This window comes from Cygnus olor, chromosome 8 (genome assembly GCF_009769625.2).
Source record: "Cygnus olor isolate bCygOlo1 chromosome 8, bCygOlo1.pri.v2, whole genome shotgun sequence".
NCBI classification, from domain to species: domain Eukaryota; kingdom Metazoa; phylum Chordata; class Aves; order Anseriformes; family Anatidae; genus Cygnus; species Cygnus olor.
The window spans coordinates 33049317-33072845 of NC_049176.1; the positions used below are offsets into that span (position 1 = coordinate 33049317).

The window sequence follows — 23529 nt, forward strand, 5'->3', positions numbered from 1 at the left end:
GCGGGCGCAGAGAGGGCGGCGGGGGGGGGCGGTTGTGTGCGCTTGGCCGACTCCCCTCTGGGTTGGATGGACTGCTCCGTCCCGAGGCATGCTGGGAGCTGTAGTTCTGTGTAGCCGGGCGGCGACATGGGCTCCGGGGTGCGCGGCCGGTCTTTCCCCGAGCCGGGGCCGGGCCTTGCGCACCGGGAGGCGCAGGTTGCCGCTGGATGCAAGTTTAAGCTTGGAAATAAAGGGGGAGTGAGGGAAGAAAAAAAGCAAAGCCTTACAGAGCCTCAGCTCCACCTAGGAACAAATAACGGTCTGTCTGCTTCTGGAAGAACTTCCAACCGCTGAGGACAGATGGGGCGGACCCCAAAAGCTAGATGGGGTTGTGTGAGAGCTGGTGATAATGCCAGCAGGACTCCACAGCCGACAAGAGACATCGTTGGCCTTGATGTCCGTCACAACGGAAAATGCTCGTTTAATCCAATTTGGGGAAGTCTGTCAAACTCTCAGAAACAATAGCAGTGAGACTCTATTATGCAGTCATGGTGAAAGTTTAGCATAGCGAAGAAACAGTGTGTATTAGGTAAGGTGACAAATGGAGTCACACCTCCCAGAAGTCCCAGTTTGTGGTCTTTAAGCTTTTTTTCTTGTTGGGGGAAGGTGGAGAGAGCCGAATATTATCCAGGAAGGTGACCAAATCCGTGCCTAAAAAGCTCAGCTGCTAAAGGTTTTATAAATGATCTTTGCACTGCACGTTTCAGTTTTCATGAAGCCAAATTGAGATAAATCCAAAATTTTCTACGGATTTAAAAGAACGCTTACTAAAATATTCTTGTCATTCACAATAATAATGGAGTGAGTGAACTTGTTCCACACAGTGACCTTACTTTATTATTTTGTTTGTTGTATTCCAGCAAACTGTGTATGATCCCAGGAGCAAAGGCACAGTCTTGTGTAGCATTGTCATTCTGCCCCACCGCTCTGATATCTAACAAAGTAATACATTCTGGATGTTGTCTACAAATTCTTTCCTTCTTTATGTAAGAGGTCGATGCGCATCGCCTAGTTTGTCACAGAGCGTCACTGAAGTACTGTTTTATTTGTATTTGTGAAGACAGCAGAATCAAAGACAGCAGGTCAGTGACTCCCACCGAGATGGTCATTAAGATAAAACAGTGAAGTTTCTAGCATATATTAAAAAGCCTGGAGGAATTAGCATAGCTTGCAGGAAAGTGTGCTGGAAAGAGATGATATTTGAGAGCAAGCATGAAAATGTCGTCTTTTTACCAAGAATGATGAGAACTGATGCATCTGCCCTGCGTTTGGATAGGTAAGTGAGTTAAGAGGAGCCGAGCGTAGAGTCTGCAGGGGAATTGGGAAATGAATGAGATAATTTAATCTCTTTTCCGTGCAAGCGTGTTTTTGTTTTGTTTTTTAAATCCCATACTTTTGTTATTATCCAGAATTTTTAATATAACTCTGTATTTTAACTCGTCCGGGTTTATGGATAGCAGCTAAGTATAGAAAGAAATAAGATCCTGAAGCATCCCTGGAGCCACTAACTCTACCTCTTTATCTGTTCCCTAAGAAGATGCCCTGGATTTAAAGACGGTGTGTATTAAATGAAGTATGAGAAGAAACAGCTTCTTCGGACACTTGCGCTCCTCTTCTTCAGCTCGTGGAGAAGGCTGACAGCCTGTCTCACTCTCATCAGTGCTACCCCACCAGCTCCTTTAGGAGCCCAGCACCGCGTTTGGCCTGTTGCGATCTTCCCGCTCCCCTCATTTCTGTGCTGCAATGCCACCATCCACGAGAAGTCAGGTAGGATCTGAAGACCTTTGACATTGCTAAACAATCAAACCTCAGCTGTCAGTTTTAGCCCTTTGTATTCCAGACGTTTGCTTTGCTGGATGATGGTTTCGTTTTTGATTTTGTAATACGTTCTTTGTAGAGGTTATTTTAAGCAGCCAAGTAGGTAGCCTCCTTCCCTCGGTGGATTTGTGCGAGTTTTAGCTGAGCTTTGCACATCTGAGCGATTGCCCAGTGGCTGTTCTGGTCTTGACGCGTCCCTAAAACCTTTGTCCACCTCTCCCCTCCTCTTTGTGTATTAAGATGCACGTTTGCGCAAAAATTATGTACACCGTGCATAAGGCCCCCAGTGGTTATGGGGCATTTTCAGCATTTCACAGATAAGGCTCCGTGTTTACTTAATCATTTAGGCATAGTCCTGGCTTTCAGCGTAGGCATAGCTAATGATTGTTACTCAAGTGGTTATAAAGTTCCCAACGTTTGTTTGTTTATATATATAGAGAGAGAGAGAGAGAGAGAGAGAGAGAGATACATACCCATATGTATATGTATGTATATACATAAATGAAACTGAGTCTGTGGAGTAAAAGACTTTTCTGCTTGCAGTATATACTCACGTATCAGCAGACTCATACGCAAGTTGATCCAAACTGGGCGCCAAGCTGTGCCTTTTTTGTCACCTGGAATATGCAATCTGTGCACCTCAGGTGTACCTTGTCTATTAACTATCTCTTACATTGTGCCACGCCATTAATATCAGTGGATGTACCCAGCACCACCTTGGGGCTACATAGAACGTGGAAATTTCTAGTGTGTTAATGTTACTCTGTTAACAAAACTGACTAGCCGCTTGCTGTTTCTATTTTTTTTTGTTTTTCTTTTCAGTAGTCTCCTCAAAAGTTGTTGTGGACACGTTGTGTATCTTTTCTGTTCTTCCAGGATTCATTCTTCAGGAAAGATGACCATGAAATCCGAGGGCTGTGGACAACCATCTACCAGATGGTTGTTGCAGTTGCCTTTGGTCACGTCATTCGTCCTTTTAGCTCGCCCTTTCCTCTACCTTAAGTTGAATTTTTGTGCAGCGCTATGTTTGCAGTGGTAGCCGAGTTTGCAGTTTGCGGCCGAGGTGTTTTTGATTAAAAACGATCTTAACTGTAATAGTGAATTCACAGTGTGGCTTTGTATTATGACTCCCACGATCATAACATTTTTCTCCTTTGTCACAGACAGGAGAAAAGCTCTTTCCAGAGAGATGGAGAAGGAATTAATTAGACCTCTGCCTCATCCTGCAAGACCAGAAGACATGGAGTAACTGTAAGCTGCGATTCTCAGGAGACATACTAAGAGTCTCGGGTTCCTTTTCTGCCCGCCCCCCAAGGCCTTGGGCACGTTGCTCAGGGCAGTTATTTCCTCCCCTAGACGACGTGGGGTGCATTTTTCTGCTGCACTTGTGACTTTCCACCTGTGGTTTTTCACTTGTGGTTTTCCATGTGGTTCGGACTGCTTCCATTATTGAGAAAACGGTTTGGGAAGCTGTGTCTGCCACTTCTCAGGATCTTCTGCCACCACCTGCTGGCAAAAAAAAATCAGTAATGCAGGTGGAGCCATGTAGGACTCCTCAGAGGTAAGCCTTCAACGTACGGGGACCCCTAAACTCGTGAGCCGAGCACGCAGGACAAATGTCCGTGGCACAAAGATCAAGGAGGACTTCTCAGAGGTAAGCAGCTTTCCCTTTGTTTTCCCGTCCTCTCAGGAGCCCTCTTTATGATGCTTGTACACACTTGAGGCTCACAACACTCATTTTCTCCTCTACTTAGTATTCCTAGTCCCTGCCTAAGCCGTCCTCCCTCCCCCCACTTTCCAAAGACCTACGTGCTCTGCTCAGGTCCCTCCTGAGGTCTTACAGATCTTTTAAATCTGCTCAGCGTTCTTTCCGGCTTGTTCTGTGCCATTATTTTTTCCCTACTCCTTTTGAGAATGTCTGTACCCTTTTCAGATCTCGATTGGGTTGGCTTTTTTGAACCCATCTGCATAGCCTTTTGTTTTTTAGATAGTCTACTAAGGTACGTTACTCCTCCGGTGAGTTATTTTACTACATTGAATTGTATTTTTGTGGTTTGTAATCTGTTACACTCCTAGATTATTTCTACCTATGTAAAGAAAGGTTTCAGCTAATTACAGTCAAAAACAGTTTTAGTTACCTACTTGGTCATATTGTCGTTTCAATAATCAGAACTGAAGCAAAAGCACAGGAATCGTTGCCTCTAGTAACACTCCACACACTGTTGAGCTAAGCCAAATAAAAAATGCAGCTGCTGCTCTCTTTATCCCTTCCTGTGCTTTGCCCCTCCTCTTTCCCAGGTGATTGGGGCAGGGTGCCGGGTGGGGCCTAATGGTATATGAGCCGCAGGTGTCCTATCAGAGAGCTCATTCTGCCTGAGCTGCTTTTTGGGGTAAGTGCTTTGTTTTTCCTTCAGTCAGTTGCAGGAATTTTTTTTTTTTTTTTTTTTTTTTTTTTTTTGGTGGGTCAGAGTCTAGGGGTTGATGCGTTTCCAAGTTGAAAGAGATAAGTACATCTATTTAAAGTAACATCTAGTAGGATCATTTAAAGTAAACTAATCTATATAGTAGTAGATGCCTTTATTGCATGCAGCTCTTCTTCAGGTAAGTAATTCTTATAGTCTAAGTAATTCTTTTCCCATGTTTTGGTCACGATGTTTGTAGCGTGCCTTTTTATGTGTGTGTTTGGCCTGGAGCTGTCCTGCCTGGCAATTAGTGATGGTAGCTAACGTGGGGGTTCATCAGTGCAATAATACATTGTCCTGACTCTTTTGGGAAAGACGTCTGGTCTGTCTCTGGGCGAATACTCAAGCTCTGGGCGAGTACTCGAGGGCAGCTGGCACAGAGTCTTTTTTCTTTTTTTTCCTAGCAGTAGGTAAACCTTAGGAGGAATCGGTCAAACGCAAAAAACTGTCAAGTTCTTGTTCGGCAGCTCGGTGAGTGGTTTGATCTACTTCTCAGATGTAGAGGCAAATGGACTGCTCTTTTGAAATGATAAAATAAATAACATGAATTTTGTCAAATGTGGCAGTGCCTGTTTGCAGTCTGTTGCTTTTGCCAGTGGTAGATAACACTTATAAGGAATCGGTCAAAGGAAAGAGCGCCTTCTGGAACTGTGAAGCTCTGCGTTGGCAACTCGGTGACTGGCTTGACCTACTGTCCATCATCAGAGGGAAGCGGACTGCTGTTTTGAAAATAAGAAAAGAAAAAAAAATTTTTAAAATTTTAAAAAATTAGGGTGCTGCTCTGTGGCACCTGGAGGACTGCCACTCTGTGTGGCAGTTAAAAGAATGTGATTTGGAGATGGAGAGCAGCAGAGGTAAAGCAGCTGGGAAGAATACCTATACCTATAGGTATTGCAGTAGGTAGGCTGTGGTTATGAGGTGCCTCAGGGTGTGCTTTTCGTCTTGTTTCTGCCCTTCCGTAGTGCAGCCTTGGAGAGGTGAATTCCCCATGTTGTGGAGTGGTGCAAAAAGGTGAGAGGGCTGTCAGCCCGATCAGTTTCCTTCACCAAAGCTAAGGCAGGTCTTTCAAGAGAAACAGCCTGGTTGCCTGTGCTGTACTCTGCACGTTGATCTAAACCACACCAAAAACAGGGCTGCTGTTCCTCCTGCTCTCTTTATCTCTTGTCATGCACGGCCCCTCCCATTTCCCGTGTGATTGGGGTGGGGTGCTGGGTGGGGTGCAATGGTATATGAGTTGGAGGCATCCCATCAGAGAGCTCATTCTGCCTGGGCTGCACTTTGGGGTAAGTGCTTTGGTTTTCCTTCAGTCAGTTGTAGGGGTCTTTAGGTGGGTCAGAGTCTATGGACTGATGGGTTTCCAAGTAGAGACCAGTACACACATCTTTGTGAGGTAACAACTAGTAGGATCTGTTAGAGTAAACCAATCTAGTAATAGGTGCCTGTATTGCATGCAGCTCTTCTTCAGGTGAGTAATTGTTACAGCATGTTTACGGATAGGATGGCAATGTTACTTTGTGTGTTTGCTTTGTGGTTCTGGGTCCCTTATGATTTTTGCAGAATTAAGGCAAATATTATCAAAGTTATAACGTTGGTGGCAAAGTGATGGAGCAGGGTTTAGGAGATAAGTATCATCGAAGCTCCCTGTGTAAGCATGTATCTGAAAACAGCAGCAGTAGGCGTGTAAGGTGTAGTCTTTTTCAGGGTTAGGGACAGTTTGTTCTATTTTTGGAGCCTTTGCCTGCGGTTTGGCTGGCTGTAGAGTCTTTAGACCTTGCAGCCTTCTAGATTTTAAGTGCTTGGAATTCACACAATAGAGGTATGTTTAGGAGGTGTTGCCGGCTAACTTGTTTTTAAGAAATGGTGGGGTACGGTTCCTCGACCGCATAAGCACGGTAGTATTACGGAGAGACTGAGCAGGGTCACCTTTTTCGTCTGTAAAGGGTAAGTCCGTGATTGCTGCTGCCCGGGCACATTTTCGTGCCCATCACTACAGTTATTTTACTACATCAAATAGAGTAAAATTCCAGTTTCTCTTTTAGAGGTGCTATAGGTGGCTTCAGAGAACGGGTGGAAGCATCTGCCATGTGGGGTAGGTAAGTGGCTGAGGTAAAGGAGCGGATGAAAGTAACTGTCCTAAGGGTGCTGTGGCTTTTGCTGCAGTGGTTGCTTTCTCTTCTGTTTATCAGGTGCCACAGGCAAGGTGGGCTGTGATAGAGTTTAGAATAGGAGCAAAGCAGGTCACTTGAATGCTGCGTGGTTCCTGAGACAGGTGTTGTAGAGGACAAAGGTTGTCTGGCGTGGCAGTTCCTGATGGTGGTGGTCTTTGGTAGGTGAAGAGGTGCCTGAAGCCCCATCCCGTGTAGCCTGAGTACGCCTCGCTGAGGATGAAGCCTGCTTTCCAGCAGTTCCCAAAGCTGTGTTGAGGCTGAAATGCTGTGTCTGTGTTTGGGTTGGGGTTGCACCTTGGTGAGTGTAGGGATGGGTTTTAAGTCAGTGCTGCAGAGGGCCAGGCTCCAGTGTCCTATAATGTGTTTTGACCCATCAGCATAGCCTTTTGGTTTTCAGATAGCCTACTCAAGTATGTGATTTTTCCTGTGAGTGATGTTATTACATGGAATTGATTTTTTTTTTTTTTTTTGGCGTGTAATCTGTTATGCTCCTAGATTTTTCTTTCTTTGTAAAGAAAGGTTTGAGCTAATTCCAGCTGAAAAAATTTCAGTTACTAGCTTGGTCATATTGTCCTTTCAATATTCAAAGCTGCAGCAAAAGCATGGGGATTGTTCCTTCTAGAAACACCCCAGTTCTCTTGTCTGCAGTCTGCATGCTGTTGAGCTAAACCAGATTTAAAAAACAAACAAACAAAAAAAACCAGCTGCTGCTGCTCCTGCTCTCTTTCTACTTTCTTGTGCTTTGCCCCTCCCTTTTTCCAGGTGATTGGGTTTGGGTGCTGGGCGGGGCCAAATGGTATATGAGCCCCAGGTATGCCGTTAGAGAGTTCATTCTGCCTGGGCTGCTCTTTGGGGTAAGTGCTTTGTTTTTCCTTCAGTCAGTTGCAGGGTTCTTTGGGCAGGTTGGAGTCTATGGATTTCTAGATTTTAAGTGCTTGGAAATCACTTACTAGAGGGATATTTAGCAGAGGTTGCTGGCTCACTTGTTTTTGGGATGGTGGGATACACTTGTGTTTTTGAGTTATATTTGAAACTCTAGATGTATCAAGCCACTTGTGTAACTCTCCAGAGGACTAAAAAGAGCTTGATTACACGCTACAAGAGGCTTGACCACATAGGCGCAGTATTACCAAGAGACTGAGGAGGGTCGTGTCAGAGTTACCGCTTTCATCTGTAAAGGGTAAGTCTGTGATTGCTGCCGGAGTGGCGGCGCGGGGGCGGCGCCGCCCGGGCAGCTTTTGGCGCGGCGCCGCCCGGGCAGCTTTTGGCGCGGCGCCGCCCGGGCAGCTTTTGGCGCGGCGCCGCCCGGGCAGCTTTTGGCGCGGCGCCGCCCGGGCAGCTTTTGGCGCGGCGCCGCCCTGGCAGCTTTTGGCGCGGCGCCGCCCGGGCAGCTTTTGGCGCGGCGCCGCCCGGGCAGCTTTTGGCGCGGCGCCGCCCGGGCAGCTTTTGGCGCGGCGCCGCCCGGGCAGCTTTTGGCGCGGCGCCGCCCGGGCAGCTTTTGGCGCGGCGCCGCCCGGGCAGCTTTTGGCGCGGCGCCGCCCGGGCAGCTTTTGGCGCGGCGCCGCCCGGGCAGCTTTTGGCGCGGCGCCGCCCGGGCAGCTTTTGGCGCGGCGCCGCCCGGGCAGCTTTTGGCGCGGCGCCGCCCGGGCAGCTTTTGGCGCGGCGCCGCCCGGGCAGCTTTTGGCGCGGCGCCGCCCGGGCAGCTTTTGGCGCGGCGCCGCCCGGGCAGCTTTTGGCGCGGCGCCGCCCGGGCAGCTTTTGGCGCGGCGCCGCCCGGGCAGCTTTTGGCGCGGCGCCGCCCGGGCAGCTTTTGGCGCGGCGCCGCCCGGGCAGCTTTTGGCGCGGCGCCGCCCGGGCAGCTTTTGGCGCGGCGCCGCCCGGGCAGCTTTTGGCGCGGCGCCGCCCGGGCAGCTTTTGGCGCGGCGCCGCCCGGGCAGCTTTTGGCGCGGCGCCGCCCGGGCAGCTTTTGGCGCGGCGCCGCCCGGGCAGCTTTTGGCGCGGCGCCGCCCGGGCAGCTTTTGGCGCGGCGCCGCCCGGGCAGCTTTTGGCGCGGCGCCGCCCGGGCAGCTTTTGGCGCGGCGCCGCCCGGGCAGCTTTTGGCGCGGCGCCGCCCGGGCAGCTTTTGGCGCGGCGCCGCCCGGGCAGCTTTTGGCGCGGCGCCGCCCGGGCAGCTTTTGGCGCGGCGCCGCCCGGGCAGCTTTTGGCGCGGCGCCGCCCGGGCAGCTTTTGGCGCGGCGCCGCCCGGGCAGCTTTTGGCGCGGCGCCGCCCGGGCAGCTTTTGGCGCGGCGCCGCCCGGGCAGCTTTTGGCGCGGCGCCGCCCGGGCAGCTTTTGGCGCGGCGCCGCCCGGGCAGCTTTTGGCGCGGCGCCGCCCGGGCAGCTTTTGGCGCGGCGCCGCCCGGGCAGCTTTTGGCGCGGCGCCGCCCGGGCAGCTTTTGGCGCGGCGCCGCCCGGGCAGCTTTTGGCGCGGCGCCGCCCGGGCAGCTTTTGGCGCGGCGCCGCCCGGGCAGCTTTTGGCGCGGCGCCGCCCGGGCAGCTTTTGGCGCGGCGCCGCCCGGGCAGCTTTTGGCGCGGCGCCGCCCGGGCAGCTTTTGGCGCGGCGCCGCCCGGGCAGCTTTTGGCGCGGCGCCGCCCGGGCAGCTTTTGGCGCGGCGCCGCCCGGGCAGCTTTTGGCGCGGCGCCGCCCGGGCAGCTTTTGGCGCGGCGCCGCCCGGGCAGCTTTTGGCGCGGCGCCGCCCGGGCAGCTTTTGGCGCGGCGCCGCCCGGGCAGCTTTTGGCGCGGCGCCGCCCGGGCAGCTTTTGGCGCGGCGCCGCCCGGGCAGCTTTTGGCGCGGCGCCGCCCGGGCAGCTTTTGGCGCGGCGCCGCCCGGGCAGCTTTTGGCGCGGCGCCGCCCGGGCAGCTTTTGGCGCGGCGCCGCCCGGGCAGCTTTTGGCGCGGCGCCGCCCCGGCAGCTTTTTGCGCGGCGCCGCCCGGGCAGCTTTTGGCGCGGCGCCGCCCGGGCAGCTTTTGGCGCGGCGCCGCCCGGGCAGCTTTTGGCGCGGCGCCGCCCGGGCAGCTTTTGGCGCGGCGCCGCCCGGGCAGCTTTTGGCGCGGCGCCGCCCGGGCAGCTTTTGGCGCGGCGCCGCCCGGGCAGCTTTTGGCGCGGCGCCGCCCGGGCAGCTTTTGGCGCGGCGCCGCCCGGGCAGCTTTTGGCGCGGCGCCGCCCGGGCAGCTTTTGGCGCGGCGCCGCCCGGGCAGCTTTTGGCGCGGCGCCGCCCGGGCAGCTTTTGGCGCGGCGCCGCCCGGGCAGCTTTTGGCGCGGCGCCGCCCGGGCAGCTTTTGGCGCGGCGCCGCCCGGGCAGCTTTTGGCGCGGCGCCGCCCGCGCAGCTTTTGGCGCGGCGCCGCCCGGGCAGCTTTTGGCGCGGCGCCGCCCGGGCAGCTTTTGGCGCGGCGCCGCCCGGGCAGCTTTTGGCGCGGCGCCGCCCGGGCAGCTTTTGGCGCGGCGCCGCCCGGGCAGCTTTTTGCGCGGCGCCGCCCGGGCAGCTTTTGGCGCGGCGCCGCCCGGGCAGCTTTTGGCGCGGCGCCGCACGGGCAGCTTTTGGCGCGGCGCCGCCCGGGCAGCTTTTGGCGCGGCGCCGCCCGGGCAGCTTTTGGCGCGGCGCCGCCCGGGCAGCTTTTGGCGCGGCGCCGCCCGGGCAGCTTTTGGCGCGGCGCCGCCCGGGCAGCTTTATCTCAGATCGAGCTAACGAGCAGCTGAGGTAAAGGAGCTGGGAAGAGGGAGGTATTGCAGCAGGTATGCTGTGAGGTAGGTGCCTCAGGGTGTGCTTTATTCTTGTCTCTGCAGGTGCTTCGTGCAGTCTTGGACAGGGAAATCCCCATGTCACGGAGCAGTAAGGGAAGGTGAGAGTGTTGTCAGCCTGGTCATCCCTTATCCGAAGCGAAGGGAAGACATTCAGGTGTTTCCCTCAGAGGGTCTGAGGTGAGGCTGTTTGGGACAGAGGAGCAGCGTGGCAGGTGGTCGCTTGCAAGCACAGTGGTCATTTTGTCCTTTAGTATTCCCAGGTGGCATGGGTGATGCTGGCTGTTCCTTTCGAGCTTGGATTTAACTTCCAGGTACAGAGGCAAGTGGACTGCTGTTTTGAAACGATAACATTAAATATGGGGTCACTTATGTTGTTGAGGGATGGGTGCTAATGCTGGCAGCTGAACGTTTATCTTCTGACTGTGTTTTCCTTTGTTCAGGCTGAAACACAGTGTGCAGTACAGGACGTCAAGACCCGAGCTATCTCTGGAGTGACTCTGGTGAGTGAACAGAGGTAGCTGTTATTTTTGGCTGTGGCTGTGACTGCAGTTATTTTACTACATCAAATAGAGTAAAATTCCAGTTCCTGTTTTAGAGGTGCTATAGGTGGCTTCAGAGAACGGGTGGAAGCATCTGCCATGTGGGGTAGGTAAGTGGCTGAGGTAAAGGAGCGGATGAGAGTAACTGTCCTAAGGGTGCTGTGGTTTTTGCTGCAGTGGTTGCTTTCTCTTCTGTTTATCAGGTGCCACAGGCAAGGTGGGCTGTGATAGTGTTTAGAATAGGAGCAAAGCAGGTCACTCAAATGCTGTTTGGTTCCTGAGACAGGTGTTGTAGCGGAGAAAAGCTTTCAATATTCAAAGCTGAAGCAAAAATAAATAAACCACAGCTTCTGCTTCTCCTCTTTCTACTTTCTTGTGCTTTGCCCCTCCCCTTTTTCAGGTGATTGGCTTTGGGTTCCAGGCAGGGCCTAGTGGTAACTGAGTCACAGGCATCCCATCAGAGAGCTCATTCTGCCTGGGCTGCACTTTGGGGTAAGTGCTTTGGTTTTCCTTCAGTCAGTTGCAGGGGTCTTTAGGTGGGTCAGAGTCTATGGACTGATGCGTTTCCAAGTAGAGAGTGGTGAGCCCATCTTTGTGAGGTAACAACTAATAGGATCTGTTAGAGTAAACCAATCTAGTAATAGGTGCCTGTATTGCATGCAGCTCTTCTTCAGGTGAGTAATTGTTACAGCATGTTTACGGATAGGATGGCAATGTTACTTTGTGTGTTTGCTTTGTGGTTCTGGGTCCCTTATGATTTTTGCAGAACTAAGGCAAATATTATCAAAGTTATAACGTTGGTGGCAAAGTGATGGAGCAGGGTTTAGGAGATAAATATCATCGAAGCTCCCTGTATAAGCATGTATCTGAAAACAGCAGCAGTAGGCGTGTAAGGTGTAGTCTTTTTCAGGGTTAGGGACAGTTTGTTCTATTTTTGGAGCTTTTGCCTGCGGTTTGGCTGGCTGTAGAGTCTTTAGACCTTGCAGCCTTCTAGATTTTAAGTGCTTGGAATTCATACGATAGAGGTATGTTTAGGAGGTGTTGCCGGCTAACTTGTTTTTAAGAAATGGTGGGGTACGGTTCCTCGACCGCATAAGTACGGTAGTATTACCGAGAGACTGAGCAGGGTCACCTTTTTCAGCTGTAAAGGGTAAGTCTGTGATTGCTGCAGCCCAGGCACATGTTCCTGCCCATCACTACAGTTATTTTACTACATCAAATAGAGTAAAATTCCAGTTTCTCTTTTAGAGGTGCTATAGGTAGCTTCAGAGAACGGGTGGAAGCATCTGCCATGTGGGGTAGGTAAGCAGCTGAGGTAAAGGAGCGGATGAAAGTAACTGTCCTAAGGGTGCTGTGGCTTTTGCTGCAGTGGTTGCTTTCTCTTCTGTTTATCAGGTGCCACAGGCAAGGTGGGCTGTGATAGTGTTTAGAATAGGAGCAAAGCAGGTCAGTTGAATGCTGTTTGGTTCCTGAGACAGGTGTTGTAGAGGACAAAGGTTGTCTGGCGTGGCAGTTCCTGATGGTGGTCTTCTTCAGTAGGTGAAGAGGTGCCTGAAGCCCCATCCCGTGTAGCCTGAGTACGTCTCGCTGAGGATGAAGCCTGCTTTCCAGCAGTTCCCAAAGCTGTGTTGAGGCTGAAATGCTGTGTCTGTGTTTGGGTTGCACCTTGGTGAGTGTAGGGATGGGTTTTAAGTCAGTGCAGCAGAGGGCCAGGCTCCAGTGTCCTGTAGTGTGTTTTGACCCATCAGCGTAGCCTTTTGGTTTTCAGATAGCCTACTCAAGTACGTGATTTTTCCTGTGAGTGATGTTATTACATGGAATTGATTTTTTTTTTTTTTTTTTTTTGGCGTGTAATCTGTTATGCTCCTAGATTTTTCTTTCTATGTAAAGAAAGGTTTGAGCTAATTCCAGCTGAAAAAATTTCAGTTGCTTGCTTGGTCATATTGTCCTTTCAATATTCAAAGCTGCAGCAAAAGCATGGGGATTGTTGCTTCTAGAAACACCCCAGTTCTCTTGTCTGCAGTCTGCATGCTGTTGAGCTAAACCAGATTTAAAAAAAAAAAAGTAAACAAAAACAACATACAAACCACCACAGCTGCTGCTGCTCCTGCTCTCTTTCTACTTTCTTGTGCTTTGCCCCTCCCCTTTCCCAGGTGATTGGGTTTGGGTGCTGGGCAGGGCCAAATGGTATATGAGCCCCAGGTATGGCATTAGAGAGTTCATTCTGCCTGGGCTGCTCTTTGGGGTAAGTGCTTTGTTTTTCCTTCAGTCAGTTGCAGGGTTCTTCGGGCAGGTTGGAGTCTATGGATTTCTAGATTTTAAGTGCTTGGAAATCACTTACTAGAGGGATATTTAGCAGAGGTTGCTGGCTCACTTTGTTTTTGGGATGGTGGGATACACTTGTGTTTTTGGGTTATATTTGAAACTCTAGATGTATCAAGCCACTTGTGTAACTCTCCGGAGGACTAAAACGAGCTTGATTACATGCTACAAGAGGCTTGACCACATAGGCGCAGTATTACCAAGAGACTGAGCAGGGTCGTATCAGAGTCACCTCTTTCATCTGTAAAGAGTAAGTCTGTGATTTGGCGCGGCGCCGCCCGGGCAGCTTTTGGCGCGGCGCCGCCCGGGCAGCTTTTGGCGCGGCGCCGCCCGGGCAGCTTTTGGCGCGGCGCCGCCCGGGCAGCTTTTGGCGCGGCGCCGCCCGGGCAGCTTTATCTCAGATCGAGCTAACGAGCAGCTGAGGTAAAGGAGCTGGGAAGAGGGAGGTATTGCAGCAGGTACGCTGTGCCTATGAGGTGCCTCAGGGTGTGCTTTTTCTCTTGTCTCTGAAGGTGCTTCGTGCAGTCTTGGACAGGGAAATCCCCATGTCACGGAGCAGTGAGGGAAGGTGAGTGTGTTGTCAGCCTAGTCGTCCCTTATCCGAAGCGAAGGGAAGACATTCAGGTGTTTCCCTCTGAGGGTCTGAGGTGAGGCTGTTTGGGACAGAGGAGCAGTGTGGCAGGTGGTCGCTTGCAAGCACAGTGGTCATTTTGTCCTTTAGCATTCCCAGGTGGCATGGGTGATGCTGGCTGTTCCTTTCGAGCTTGGATTTAACTTCCAGGTACAGAGGCAAGTGGACTGCTGTTTTGAAACGATAACATTAAATATGGGGTCACTTATGTTGTTGAGGGATGGGTGCTAATGCTGGCAGCTGAACGTTTATCTTCTGACTGTGTTTTCCTTTGTTCAGGCTGAAACACAGTGTGCAGTACAGGACGTCAAGACCCGAGCTATCTCTGGAGTGACTCTGGTGAGTGAACAGAGGTAGCTGTTATTTTTGGCTGTGGCTGTGACTGCAGTTATTTTACTACATCAAATAGAGTAAAATTCCAGTTCCTCTTTTAGAGGTGCTATAGGTGGCTTCAGAGAACGGGTGGAAGCATCTGCCATGTTGGGTAGGTAAGTGGCTGAGGTAAAGGAGCGGATGAGAGTAACTGTCTCTAAGGGTGCTGTGGTTTTTGCTGCAGTGGTTGCTTTCTCTTCTGTTTATCAGGTGCCACAGGCAAGGTGGGCTGTGATAGTGTTTAGAATAGGAGCAAAGCAGGTCACTCAAATGCTGTTTGGTTCCTGAGACAGGTGTTGTAGCGGAGAAAAGCTTTCAATATTCAAAGCTGAAGCAAAAATAAATAAACCACAGCTTCTGCTTCTCCTCTTTCTACTTTCTTGTGCTTTGCCCCTCCCCTTTTTCAGGTGATTGGCTTTGGGTTCCAGGCAGGGCCTAGTGGTAACTGAGTCACAGGCATCCCATCAGAGAGCTCATTCTGCCTGGGCTGCACTTTGGGGTAAGTGCTTTGGTTTTCCTTCAGTCAGTTGCAGGGGTCTTTAGGTGGGTCAGAGTCTATGGACTGATGCGTTTCCAAGTAGAGAGTGGTGAGCCCATCTTTGTGAGGTAACAACTAATAGGATCTGTTAGAGTAAACCAATCTAGTAATAGGTGCCTGTATTGCATGCAGCTCTTCTTCAGGTGAGTAATTGTTACAGCATGTTTACGGATAGGATGGCAATGTTACTTTGTGTGTTTGCTTTGTGGTTCTGGGTCCCTTATGATTTTTGCAGAATTAAGGCAAATATTATCAAAGTTATAACGTTGGTGGCAAAGTGATGGAGCAGGGTTTAGGAGATAAGTATCATCGAAGCTCCCTGTATAAGCATGTATCTGAAAACAGCAGCAGTAGGCGTGTAAGGTGTAGTCTTTTTCAGGGTTAGGGACAGTTTGTTCTATTTTTGGAGCTTTTGCCTGCGGTTTGGCTGGCTGTAGAGTCTTTAGACCTTGCAGCCTTCTAGATTTTAAGTGCTTGGAATTCATACGATAGAGGTATGTTTAGGAGGTGTTGCCGGCTAACTTGTTTTTGGGAAATGGTGGGGTATGCTTCCTTTTTATTTGGGTTATCTTTTAATCTCTAGATATATCAAGGCATTTGCATAACTGTCCAGAGGCTTCACAAAGAGCTTCAGTATGCATCGCAAGGGGCTTGACTGCATAAGCGCAGTATTACGGAGAGACTGAGCAGGGTCACCTTTTTCATCTGTAAAGGATAAGTGTGTGATTACCCCTGTTGGGGCTGCTGTGCATTCATGGCCTTTTGGCATTTGTTGACCTGAGAGTTTTTTTTTTTTTTTTTTTCTGGCTCTTGTCTCTGTGTTTGAGTCCTCTGCAAGGAGCTGTACTGTTTGCTTGTCCATCACGGATATGACCTTCTCTTTTTGTTTCTTGTAGCCCAGGGCATGGGCACGGACACTTGAATGAGGCACGAGGGTGAGTGGACAGCAGTGTGGGCCCTGAGTTGGTCAAGGGATTGTGTTAGTCTGCTTTGCCTGTTGGGCAGGCTTTGGAAGCACCTTGCGACAGCAGAGTACATCTCCTGCCACGTTCCTGTGGCGCGCCAGGCGTCAGCGGTTCCAGTTCCTGAAATGCTGGAGATGCTCGGAGCGCAAGAGGAGCTGGGAGCGTGATGCATCTCCTTGGTATGTTAGGTGAGCGAAACGGTGGTACTGGGTTGGGGAATGTGGGTCTGGGGCTCCTTGGCTGTTGGGGTAGGGGAGGAAAGAAGAGGAGTGGGTATAGACTGTTTTGTGGATTGTCACATTTGTTTGTTCTTTCTCCTTGGTCTAAGCTACGTGACCTTGGCTCAGCACAGTAAATGGAAGCGCTAAGCCTGGATCAGGAAGGTGAGTGGAGAAAAGTTGGAAAAAGGGCATTGGTTTTGGTTTGGTAGTCTATCGGTCCCACCTCTGGGTGAGTCCTCTTTTCCGGGGACGAAGAAGATACTGGGAACATCCTAGTTGGCCTCTGTGGTCCACCATGAGGATGGATTCAGACCCCTGAGAATTAAGTCCAGGGGCAAATACTGTGTGTTTGGGGGTGGTTGGCAGGGCAAGGCGGGCAGTTGTCTAGAGTCTGTCTATCTGACTTCAGTAGCAGAGCAGGTCAGTGGACTACTGTTTTGTTTTTGAGGTGGGTGTTTCACTGGAAGAAGTTTGGCTGGTGTGCCAGTGCCTGATGGCACTTCATTTCTGCAGGTGAAGAGGAGCCTTATGCCGGAAGCAATGTCCTGGCTAGCCTTTGTGTTTCTTGATGAGGATGGAACCTGCCTCCCATCATTCGCAAGCTAAGTTGGGGGGCAAGTGCTATGTTTGCTTTTGGGTTTTGAATGCACACATAGGGCGAGGGTCTGTGCTTTCAAGTCATTGCAGTGGATGGGGCCTTTTAGGATTGATCACGGTCAGGCAGAGTGTGTGGGGGGGTGGGATTCTGTCAGGTACAGTTTGAGCACGTGCAAGGCAGGGCAGTTCCAGCTTGGTGTCTGTGTTCTGTGTTGTCTGTGCTGTGCTGTTGCTCTTGGTGCTTGGCAGGCCCTGGGGAAGCCATCCTGAGCGTGTTGAACACTTGACCTCACTGGAATAATGTTGATGCTCAATTGGAAGCTGAGCATTTCTTGTCTTGCAGTGGGAGCCTAAAGAGATCACTTCTTCTGTGCATGTAATTTTTTTTGTATCAAATGTTTCTTGATGTGATCATGATATGTTACGCGCTCCTCAGGTCTTGATATCCTCATTGCCTTCTTCCACCGGACAGATTAGATAGGCAACTTGGTAGCCACACCAAAGGTCCTAAATGTTTGTTTCATCATCGTAGGGCTGATCTGAGCACTTCTTGACTGGCAGTCGCAGCCTAAAGTGCAGATCTGTTTCAGGTCTTGTGCCTCCATCATCCCAGTTCTGGCATTTTCTTCCAGTCGCATGTTGTGATGTTTGAGTCTCTCCTTGGGTCTGCTGCAGAGCACCTGTTCTGACTTGCTGTCGCTGTAGGGCTTCCCTCTGGGAGTCATTTTTGTTTTTGCGCCTTGTGTTCTGTGTTTTGTTCGTAATGTTTGTAGCGTGCCTGTGTGTGTGTTTGGCCTGGAGCTGTCCTGCCTGGCAGTTAGTGATGGTAGCTAACGTGGCGGTCCATCGGTGTACTAATGCATTGTCCGGACTGTTTTGGCAAAGACATCCGGTCTGCCTCTGGGCACGTACTGAAGGGCAGCTGGCACAGAGTCATCTCAGTGGTGTTTGGCAGATGTGGAGGGGGAGACCTGAGCTGCTTGCAAGCAGCTGTTTGCATAGTGCTTGAATAGTGCTAGAGGAGAGGTCTGTCGTTGAATCTTGAAGGCTCGCAGATGTGGAGTGTTTTTTTTCTTTCTTTCCCCACCCCAGTAGAGGGTAAACCGTAGGAGGAACCGGTCACAGGAAAGAGCTCCTTCTGGAGCTGTCAAGCTCTTGTTTGGCAGCTTGGTGACTGGCTTGGTCTACTTCTGAGGTGCCGAGGCAAGTTGTCTGCTGTTTTGAAACGGTAACATTGGCAATGGGGTCCCTTGTGTTGTTGAGGGATGGGTGCTAATGCTGACAGCTGAATGATTATCTTCTGACTGTTTTCATTTGTTAAAGCTTAAACGCAGTGTACAACCTGGGACGTCACACCCAGAGCTGCCTCTGGCAAGGTGAGCGATGAACAGATGGAGCAGTTATAGTTGGGTTGTGGTTCTCACTGTCACTCTAAGTGTCCCCTCTTTTCTCTTTTAGAGGTGTTGTAGCTGGCTTAAGAGGGTAGATGGAAGCATCTGCCTCGGGGTAGGTAAGCGGGTAGAGGTAAGGCAGCAGATGAGAGTAACTGTCCTAGCCATGCTGTGGCTTTGGATGCTGCTTTGGCCTATGATTTTCTTCCTCTTTCACAGGTGTCTCGCAGAGGTTCAAAGGAGCAAACTGCATTCTGAAGAGCTGCGTAAGTAGGGTGGCTCATCATGAGCTGGGTTGGAGCGGAATGGCCAAGTAGCGTGAGGTGACTCTGAAGGGTTTCTGTCTTGCTTTGCAGGTGCCATGGCAGGCTTTCCACACAAGTGGCTGAGGACTTGAGATGAGACCGGAGAGTGACAAGGAGCAGCACGTGCAGGGATGGTTTCCAAGCGCTGCGGTCGTTTTCTCTTCTGTTCATCAGGTGCCACAGGCAAGGTGGGCTTATAACATCAGTCTTTAGAATTGGAGCAAAGGAGATCACTTGCATGCCGCAGGGCATCTGAGAAGGGTGTTTTAACAGGAAAAGTTTGTCTGGCGTGGCGGTGTCTGATTGCAGTGTGTTTCCGCAGGTGAAGAGGTGCCTGGAGCCCCATGTCATCTAGCCTGCGTGTGCCTTGAGGATGAAGCCTGCTTTCCAGCAGTCCCTAAAGCTAAGTTTGGCCTGAAATGCCCTGTCTGTGTCTTGGGTGGGGTTGTACCTTGGTGTCTGTGTGATATGTGCATGGGGATGGCTTTTAAATCAGTGCAGCAGAGGAACAGAATCCAGTAACAACTGGGTGAAGAGGCCCTGGGTTCATCCTTTTCAGCCTAGTGTGTGCCAGGCAGGGCAGTTCCAGCATGTGTTCTATGGTGTATGTTTGTTTCTGTGTACTATAGTATCCATTTATCAGGTCTTGTTCCCATAGTTCTTGGCCTCTGCAGTGCTTGCTGAGCACCGTATCATGGGTCTTAAATGTATTGTCAGGTTGGCACGGGACTAGTAATGAAGTGTTTCTTGTCTTTCATTGGGACTTTAAAAGGCTGATCTCTCTCCAGAGCTTGATGTAGTCTACATTTCTTGATGGCAGCCATCATGGCCCTCAGTCTTGGGCTTGTGTATATTCATGTACGGTTTGGGAGCCTGGCTCCATGTGGTTTGGGGTCCCGGTTCTGTGGTTTTGGACTACTGTTTCTGGTTTGGGGGGGCGGGTGTGGGTGGCTCTCTGCGTGGTGCTGCCCCGGCGCCGCGTGGTACCGCCCCGGCCGAGTTGGAGCATGTGAGCAGCTGAAGAAAAAGAGCTAGTGAAAGAGAGGTATTGCAGCAAGTAGGCTGTGCCTGTGAGGTGCCTGAGGATCTGCCTTTTCTTTTTTTTTTTTTTCTTTTGTGGGTGCTTCCTGCAGTCTTGGAGAGGTGAATCCCCACATCGTGGAGTGCTGAGAAAAGGCAAGAGGGTCGTCAGCCCAGTCAGTGTCCCTAAGCAATGACCCCTAAGGCAAGTCTTCGAAGTGTTTCCACTCTGTTTTAGTAGGTGCTGTGGCAGGCCTTCCTCAGAATCTGCTGAGGGTCTGAGGTGAAGCTGGGTGGGATAGAGGAGCAGTGTGGCGGGTGATTACTTGAGAACACAACGATCATTTTATCCCTTTGTTTTCCCAGGTGGTGTAGGTGACACTGGCTGTACTGTTGGAGCTTGGACTCAGAGGAATGGGTGAGCACAACCATATGTTGCTTCAGTGATAGTCAGCATTGCGGAGGAGGTGGGCATCAGGGCCAGTGTGCTAGTGAATGCTGGTACGCTGTTTTTGCAGATGATGATAAGCCTGGCAATGGGCTAAGATGTCTCTCAGTGGCTGTGCATTTCTTGAGGTGGAGGGAATTTACCATCCAGCAATCTGAGAGCTAAGTTGAGGGGCACCTGGTATTTGCATGTGTGGAGTGGCTGGTGGGAGCTGGGAGCCAGAGCAGCATGGAGCCAGCTGGCTGAATATACTTGGTGCCACTGTGAGGGTGGTTCAGGCTGGGTCACCTTCAGGCTGCTTGAGGCTGGGTCACCAGGCTAATAGAAGGAGCAGGGGGTATTTTGTAGTGTGAGTGTATGCGCCAGGCAGGACAGTTCCCATCTGTCTTGTAGTGCTGCTTCTGCAGCGTGTGTTCTGTGTTATGCGCTCCTCGGGTCTCGATATCCTCCTTGCTTCTTGCACTGGACTGACTAGACTGGCAACTTGGTAGCAGCGCCAAAGGTCCTAAACGCTTGTTTTGTCATCGTGGGTCTGATCCGAGCACTTCTTGTCTTGCAGTTGCAGGCTAAAGTGCAGATCTGTTTCAGGTCTTGTGCATCATATTCAGTTTCAGATCGCATCTGTTTCCATCCTCACTCTTGCAGAAGTCATCTGGGTCGCATCAGGAGCTCTTGCTTGGGAGTTCATTTCCGAAGCATTTTTCTTATGGGGTTTGCACTCCCCATCCTTCTGGTCTCTTGTCTTAAAGGCAGGCTTTTTATGCCTCCATCATCCCAGTTCTGGCAGTTGCTTCCAGTCGCATGTTGTGACATTTGAGTCTCTCCTTGGGTTTGCTGCAGAGCACCTGTTCTGACTTGCTGTCGCTGTAGGGCTTCCCTCTGGGAGTCATTTTTGTTTTTGCGCCTTGTGTTCTGTGTTTTGTTCGTAATGTTTGTAGCGTGCCTGTGTGTGTGTTTGGCCTGGAGCTGTCCTGCCTGGCAGTTAGTGATGGTAGCTAACGTGGCGGTCCATCGGTGTACTAATGCATTGTCCGGACTGTTTTGGCAAAGACATCCGGTCTGCCTCTGGGCACGTACTGAAGGGCAGCTGGCACAGAGTCATCTCAGTGGTGTTTGGCAGATGTGGAGGGGGAGACCCGAGCTGCTTGCGAGCAGCTGTTTGCATAGTGCTTGAACAGTGTGCTGGAGGAGGTCTGTTGAATCTTGAAAGCTCGCAGATATGTGGTTTTGAATTTTTTCTTTCTTTCCCCACCCCAGTAGAGGGTAAACCTTAGGAGGAACCGGTCACAGGAAAGAGCTCCTTCTGGAACTGTCAAGCACTTGGTAGGCAACCCGGTGACTGGCTTGATCTACTTTCCAGATGCTGGGGCAAGGGGGCTGCTGTTTTGAAATGATAAAATTAGAAATGGGGTCCCTTGTGTTGTTGAGGGATGGGTGTTAATGCTGGCATGTGAATGATTATCTTCTGACTGTTTTCATTTGTTAAAGTTGAAACACAGTGTACAACACGGGACTTCACGACCGGAGCTGCTTTTGGCAAGGTGAGCGATGAACAGATGTAGCAGTTATTTTAGGGTTGCTGTTGTCACTGCACTTTCTTAACTACACAAAATACAGTTAAAGTCCTGTTTATATTCCAGAGGTGTTGTAGCTGGCTTAAGAGAGCAGATGGAAGCATCTGCCTCGAGGGCAGGTGAGGGGGCAGAGTAGGGGAGCGGATGAGAGTACCTGTCCTAGCTGTGCTGCGGCTTTGGATGCTGCCGCGGCCTATGCTTTTCTTTTTCTTTCGCAGGTGCCTTGCACAGACTCAGAGGGGCCAAGCTGCACTCCTGAAGAGCAGCACAAGAAGGGCAGGCTGGTCGTGAGTGGGGTTGGAGCAGGATGGCCAAGTAGCGCAAGGTGATTGCGAAGGGTATCCATCTTGCTTTGCAGGTGCAATGGCAGGCTTTCCACAGAAGTGGCTGAGGATTTGAGAAGAGGTTACAGAGCATCAAGGAGCGGCACGTGCAGTGATGGCTTCCAAGCGGTATGGTCGCTTTCTCTTCTGTTTATCAGGTGCCACAGGCAAGGTGGGCTGTGACATTAGTCTTTAGAATCGGAGCAAAGCAGGTCACGTGAATGCCGCAGGGCATCTGAGAAGGGTGTTTTAACAGGAAAAGCTTGTCTGGCATGGCAGTGCCTGATGGCAATGTGTTTCCACAGGTGAAGAGGTGCCTGAAGCCCCATCCTGTCTAGCCTGCGCACACCTCACTAAGAATGAAAGCTGCTTTCCAGTAATTCAGACAGCCAAGTTACGTCTCAGCCTCGAGCATCTGGGGACTGTGCCTGTGTTTTTGGGCCTGTCTGTAGCATTTGGCACCTGCATTAATACTTTCTTGGCATACGTGCAGGCTTCTGGGGCCTGTGTCTTGGGGGGAGGGTTGGGGCCAGTGTCTGGGGGGGGTGTGGAGCTGCTTGTACACCTTTGGGGCTTGCATCTGGGGGGGTTGGGAGCTGCTTGTACACCTTTTGGGGCTTGCATCTGGGGGGGTGGTTCGGAGCTGCTTGTACAATGTAGGGATCTCCATCTGGAGGGGGTTGGGGGCTGCTTGTACACTGTAGGGTTCTGCCTTGGGCAAGGTTTGTAGCTGCTTGTACACCTTTGGGGTCTGCAGCTGGGGGGAGGTGAGAGGTGCTTGTCTACTGTAGGTGCCCACGTTGGGGGAGTTGGGAGCTGCTTGTACACTTTTGGGGCCTGCGTCTGGGGGGGGGTTGTGAGTTGCTTGTAGATGCTAGGGGCTTCCCTCTGGGGCTTTGGGGCCTGCCTCTGGGGGGGGGGGGGGTTGGGAGCTGCTTGCACACCCTTGGGGCCTGCCTCTGGGGGGGCTTGGTGTCTGCATCTGGGGAGGGGGGCGTTTCAGGGCTTGAGTTTGGGGCGGGGTTGGGAGCTGCTTGTGGACAGTTGGGGGTCTGCATCCAGGTGTGGTTGGGGCCTGCGTCTGGGGGCAGTTTGGGGCCTGCTTGTAGACTTCTGCAGCCTGCATCTGGTGTTTGGGGTCTTTTCTGTAGCGTTTGGGGCCTGCATTTTGGCTTTGGGATGTGCTTGGGGCCTGCGTCTGGGGCTTTTCTGTAGCATTTTGGTCGCATGTTTTTGATTTGGGGTCTGTATCCAGGGTTTTGCCTTTTTTGTAGTTTTCAGCTTTGTGTCTGTTTCTTTGTTGGTTGTGTAAGGAATGGTCCAGCAATTCGTGCCACTAAGGGATTTGAAGGGTTAACATTGAGGCCTGGGTTTAGGTGATGAGAGAACAAAGGGATTTCTTTAGAGAAAAACTGCTGACACTGCACGGGCATGCAGTAACTTCTGACATCCGGCCAAGAGACCACCAGATAAGGAGGAAGAATATGAGCCTCCCGTCCGAGCGGCCCCCAAGAGCCTACCAGAGACTGATAAGCAGGCGCCCTTGGGAGGACTTTGGATTCAGGAAACCAATTCTAATAACCCTGCCTCTTTTTGAAGTAGTAATAAATATGAAGTAGCCTAGGAGTATAAAAAATCAGCCGTCTTACGTAACGGGTATGCGTCTTGGTGGAGCAGAGACTCCCAGCGCTGTTTGCTTGCCTCTATTCCTTCAATAAACTGTAAACTTTGATTGCAGACCTATTTGGGACTCAGTCATTTATAACAGTTGTCTGGGGTTAGGGGCAGTTTGGGGTTTGGATCGTTAGTCAGTGTCATTAGCGTTGGGGGGTTGATATGAAGGGTTAGGGTTGTGGTTAGAGTTGTTAGGGTTAAAGGGAATAAGGATTTTAGAGTAAGGGGATCAAGGTTGTGGGAATAAAAATGTTTTTGCACAGAGTTACATTATTTAGAGGGAAGGAAGGTGGTATTGAGATATGCTTGCAGTGATAAGAAAGCTTAACAGACAACCTTG

At 51.3% G+C, this 23529-nt stretch overlaps 1 protein-coding gene and 1 long non-coding RNA gene across 35 annotated transcripts; one reads left to right on the forward strand and one right to left on the reverse strand.

The window, feature by feature from the left end:
* Positions 1 to 574: 574 nt before the first annotated feature.
* Positions 575 to 22031, forward strand: LOC121073682. Of its 34 annotated transcripts, XM_040564853.1 has the most exons (16): positions 575 to 981; positions 1574 to 1806; positions 3021 to 3108; positions 3791 to 3857; positions 7527 to 7667; positions 10312 to 10446; positions 10530 to 10580; positions 10710 to 10783; positions 10865 to 10918; positions 13643 to 13770; positions 13862 to 13911; positions 14041 to 14100; positions 14196 to 14245; positions 15568 to 15606; positions 15677 to 15824; positions 15965 to 16056. In XM_040564853.1, the coding sequence occupies exons 7-15, from the start codon at positions 10542 to 10544 to the stop codon at positions 15801 to 15803; spliced, it is 621 nt and encodes a 206-aa protein (XP_040420787.1). In that variant the 5' UTR covers positions 575 to 981; positions 1574 to 1806; positions 3021 to 3108; positions 3791 to 3857; positions 7527 to 7667; positions 10312 to 10446; positions 10530 to 10541; the 3' UTR covers positions 15804 to 15824; positions 15965 to 16056. The 34 variants fall into 34 exon arrangements, 1 of the variants encoding a protein (XP_040420787.1); XR_005821896.1 differs by lacking the exons at positions 575 to 981; positions 1574 to 1806; positions 3021 to 3108; ... (11 more) ...; positions 15677 to 15824; positions 15965 to 16056 and adding exons at positions 17106 to 17830; positions 17913 to 17960; positions 18065 to 18111; ... (7 more) ...; positions 21551 to 21644; positions 21821 to 22031; XR_005821868.1 differs by lacking the exons at positions 3791 to 3857; positions 10312 to 10446; positions 10530 to 10580; ... (4 more) ...; positions 14041 to 14100; positions 14196 to 14245 and adding exons at positions 16371 to 17044; positions 20207 to 20941; positions 21107 to 21644; positions 21821 to 22031 and having other exon boundaries at positions 584 to 981; positions 1577 to 1806; positions 15568 to 15824; positions 15965 to 16019.
* A 16-nt stretch (positions 22032 to 22047) lies between these two features.
* On the reverse strand, positions 22048 to 22403 carry LOC121073683. The gene is made up of 2 exons (XR_005821897.1): positions 22215 to 22403; positions 22048 to 22123 (listed from the first exon to the last, which is right to left on the reverse strand). It is a non-coding gene; the product is annotated as an uncharacterized LOC121073683 (long non-coding RNA).
* Between the last annotated feature and the right edge of the window lie 1126 nt (positions 22404 to 23529).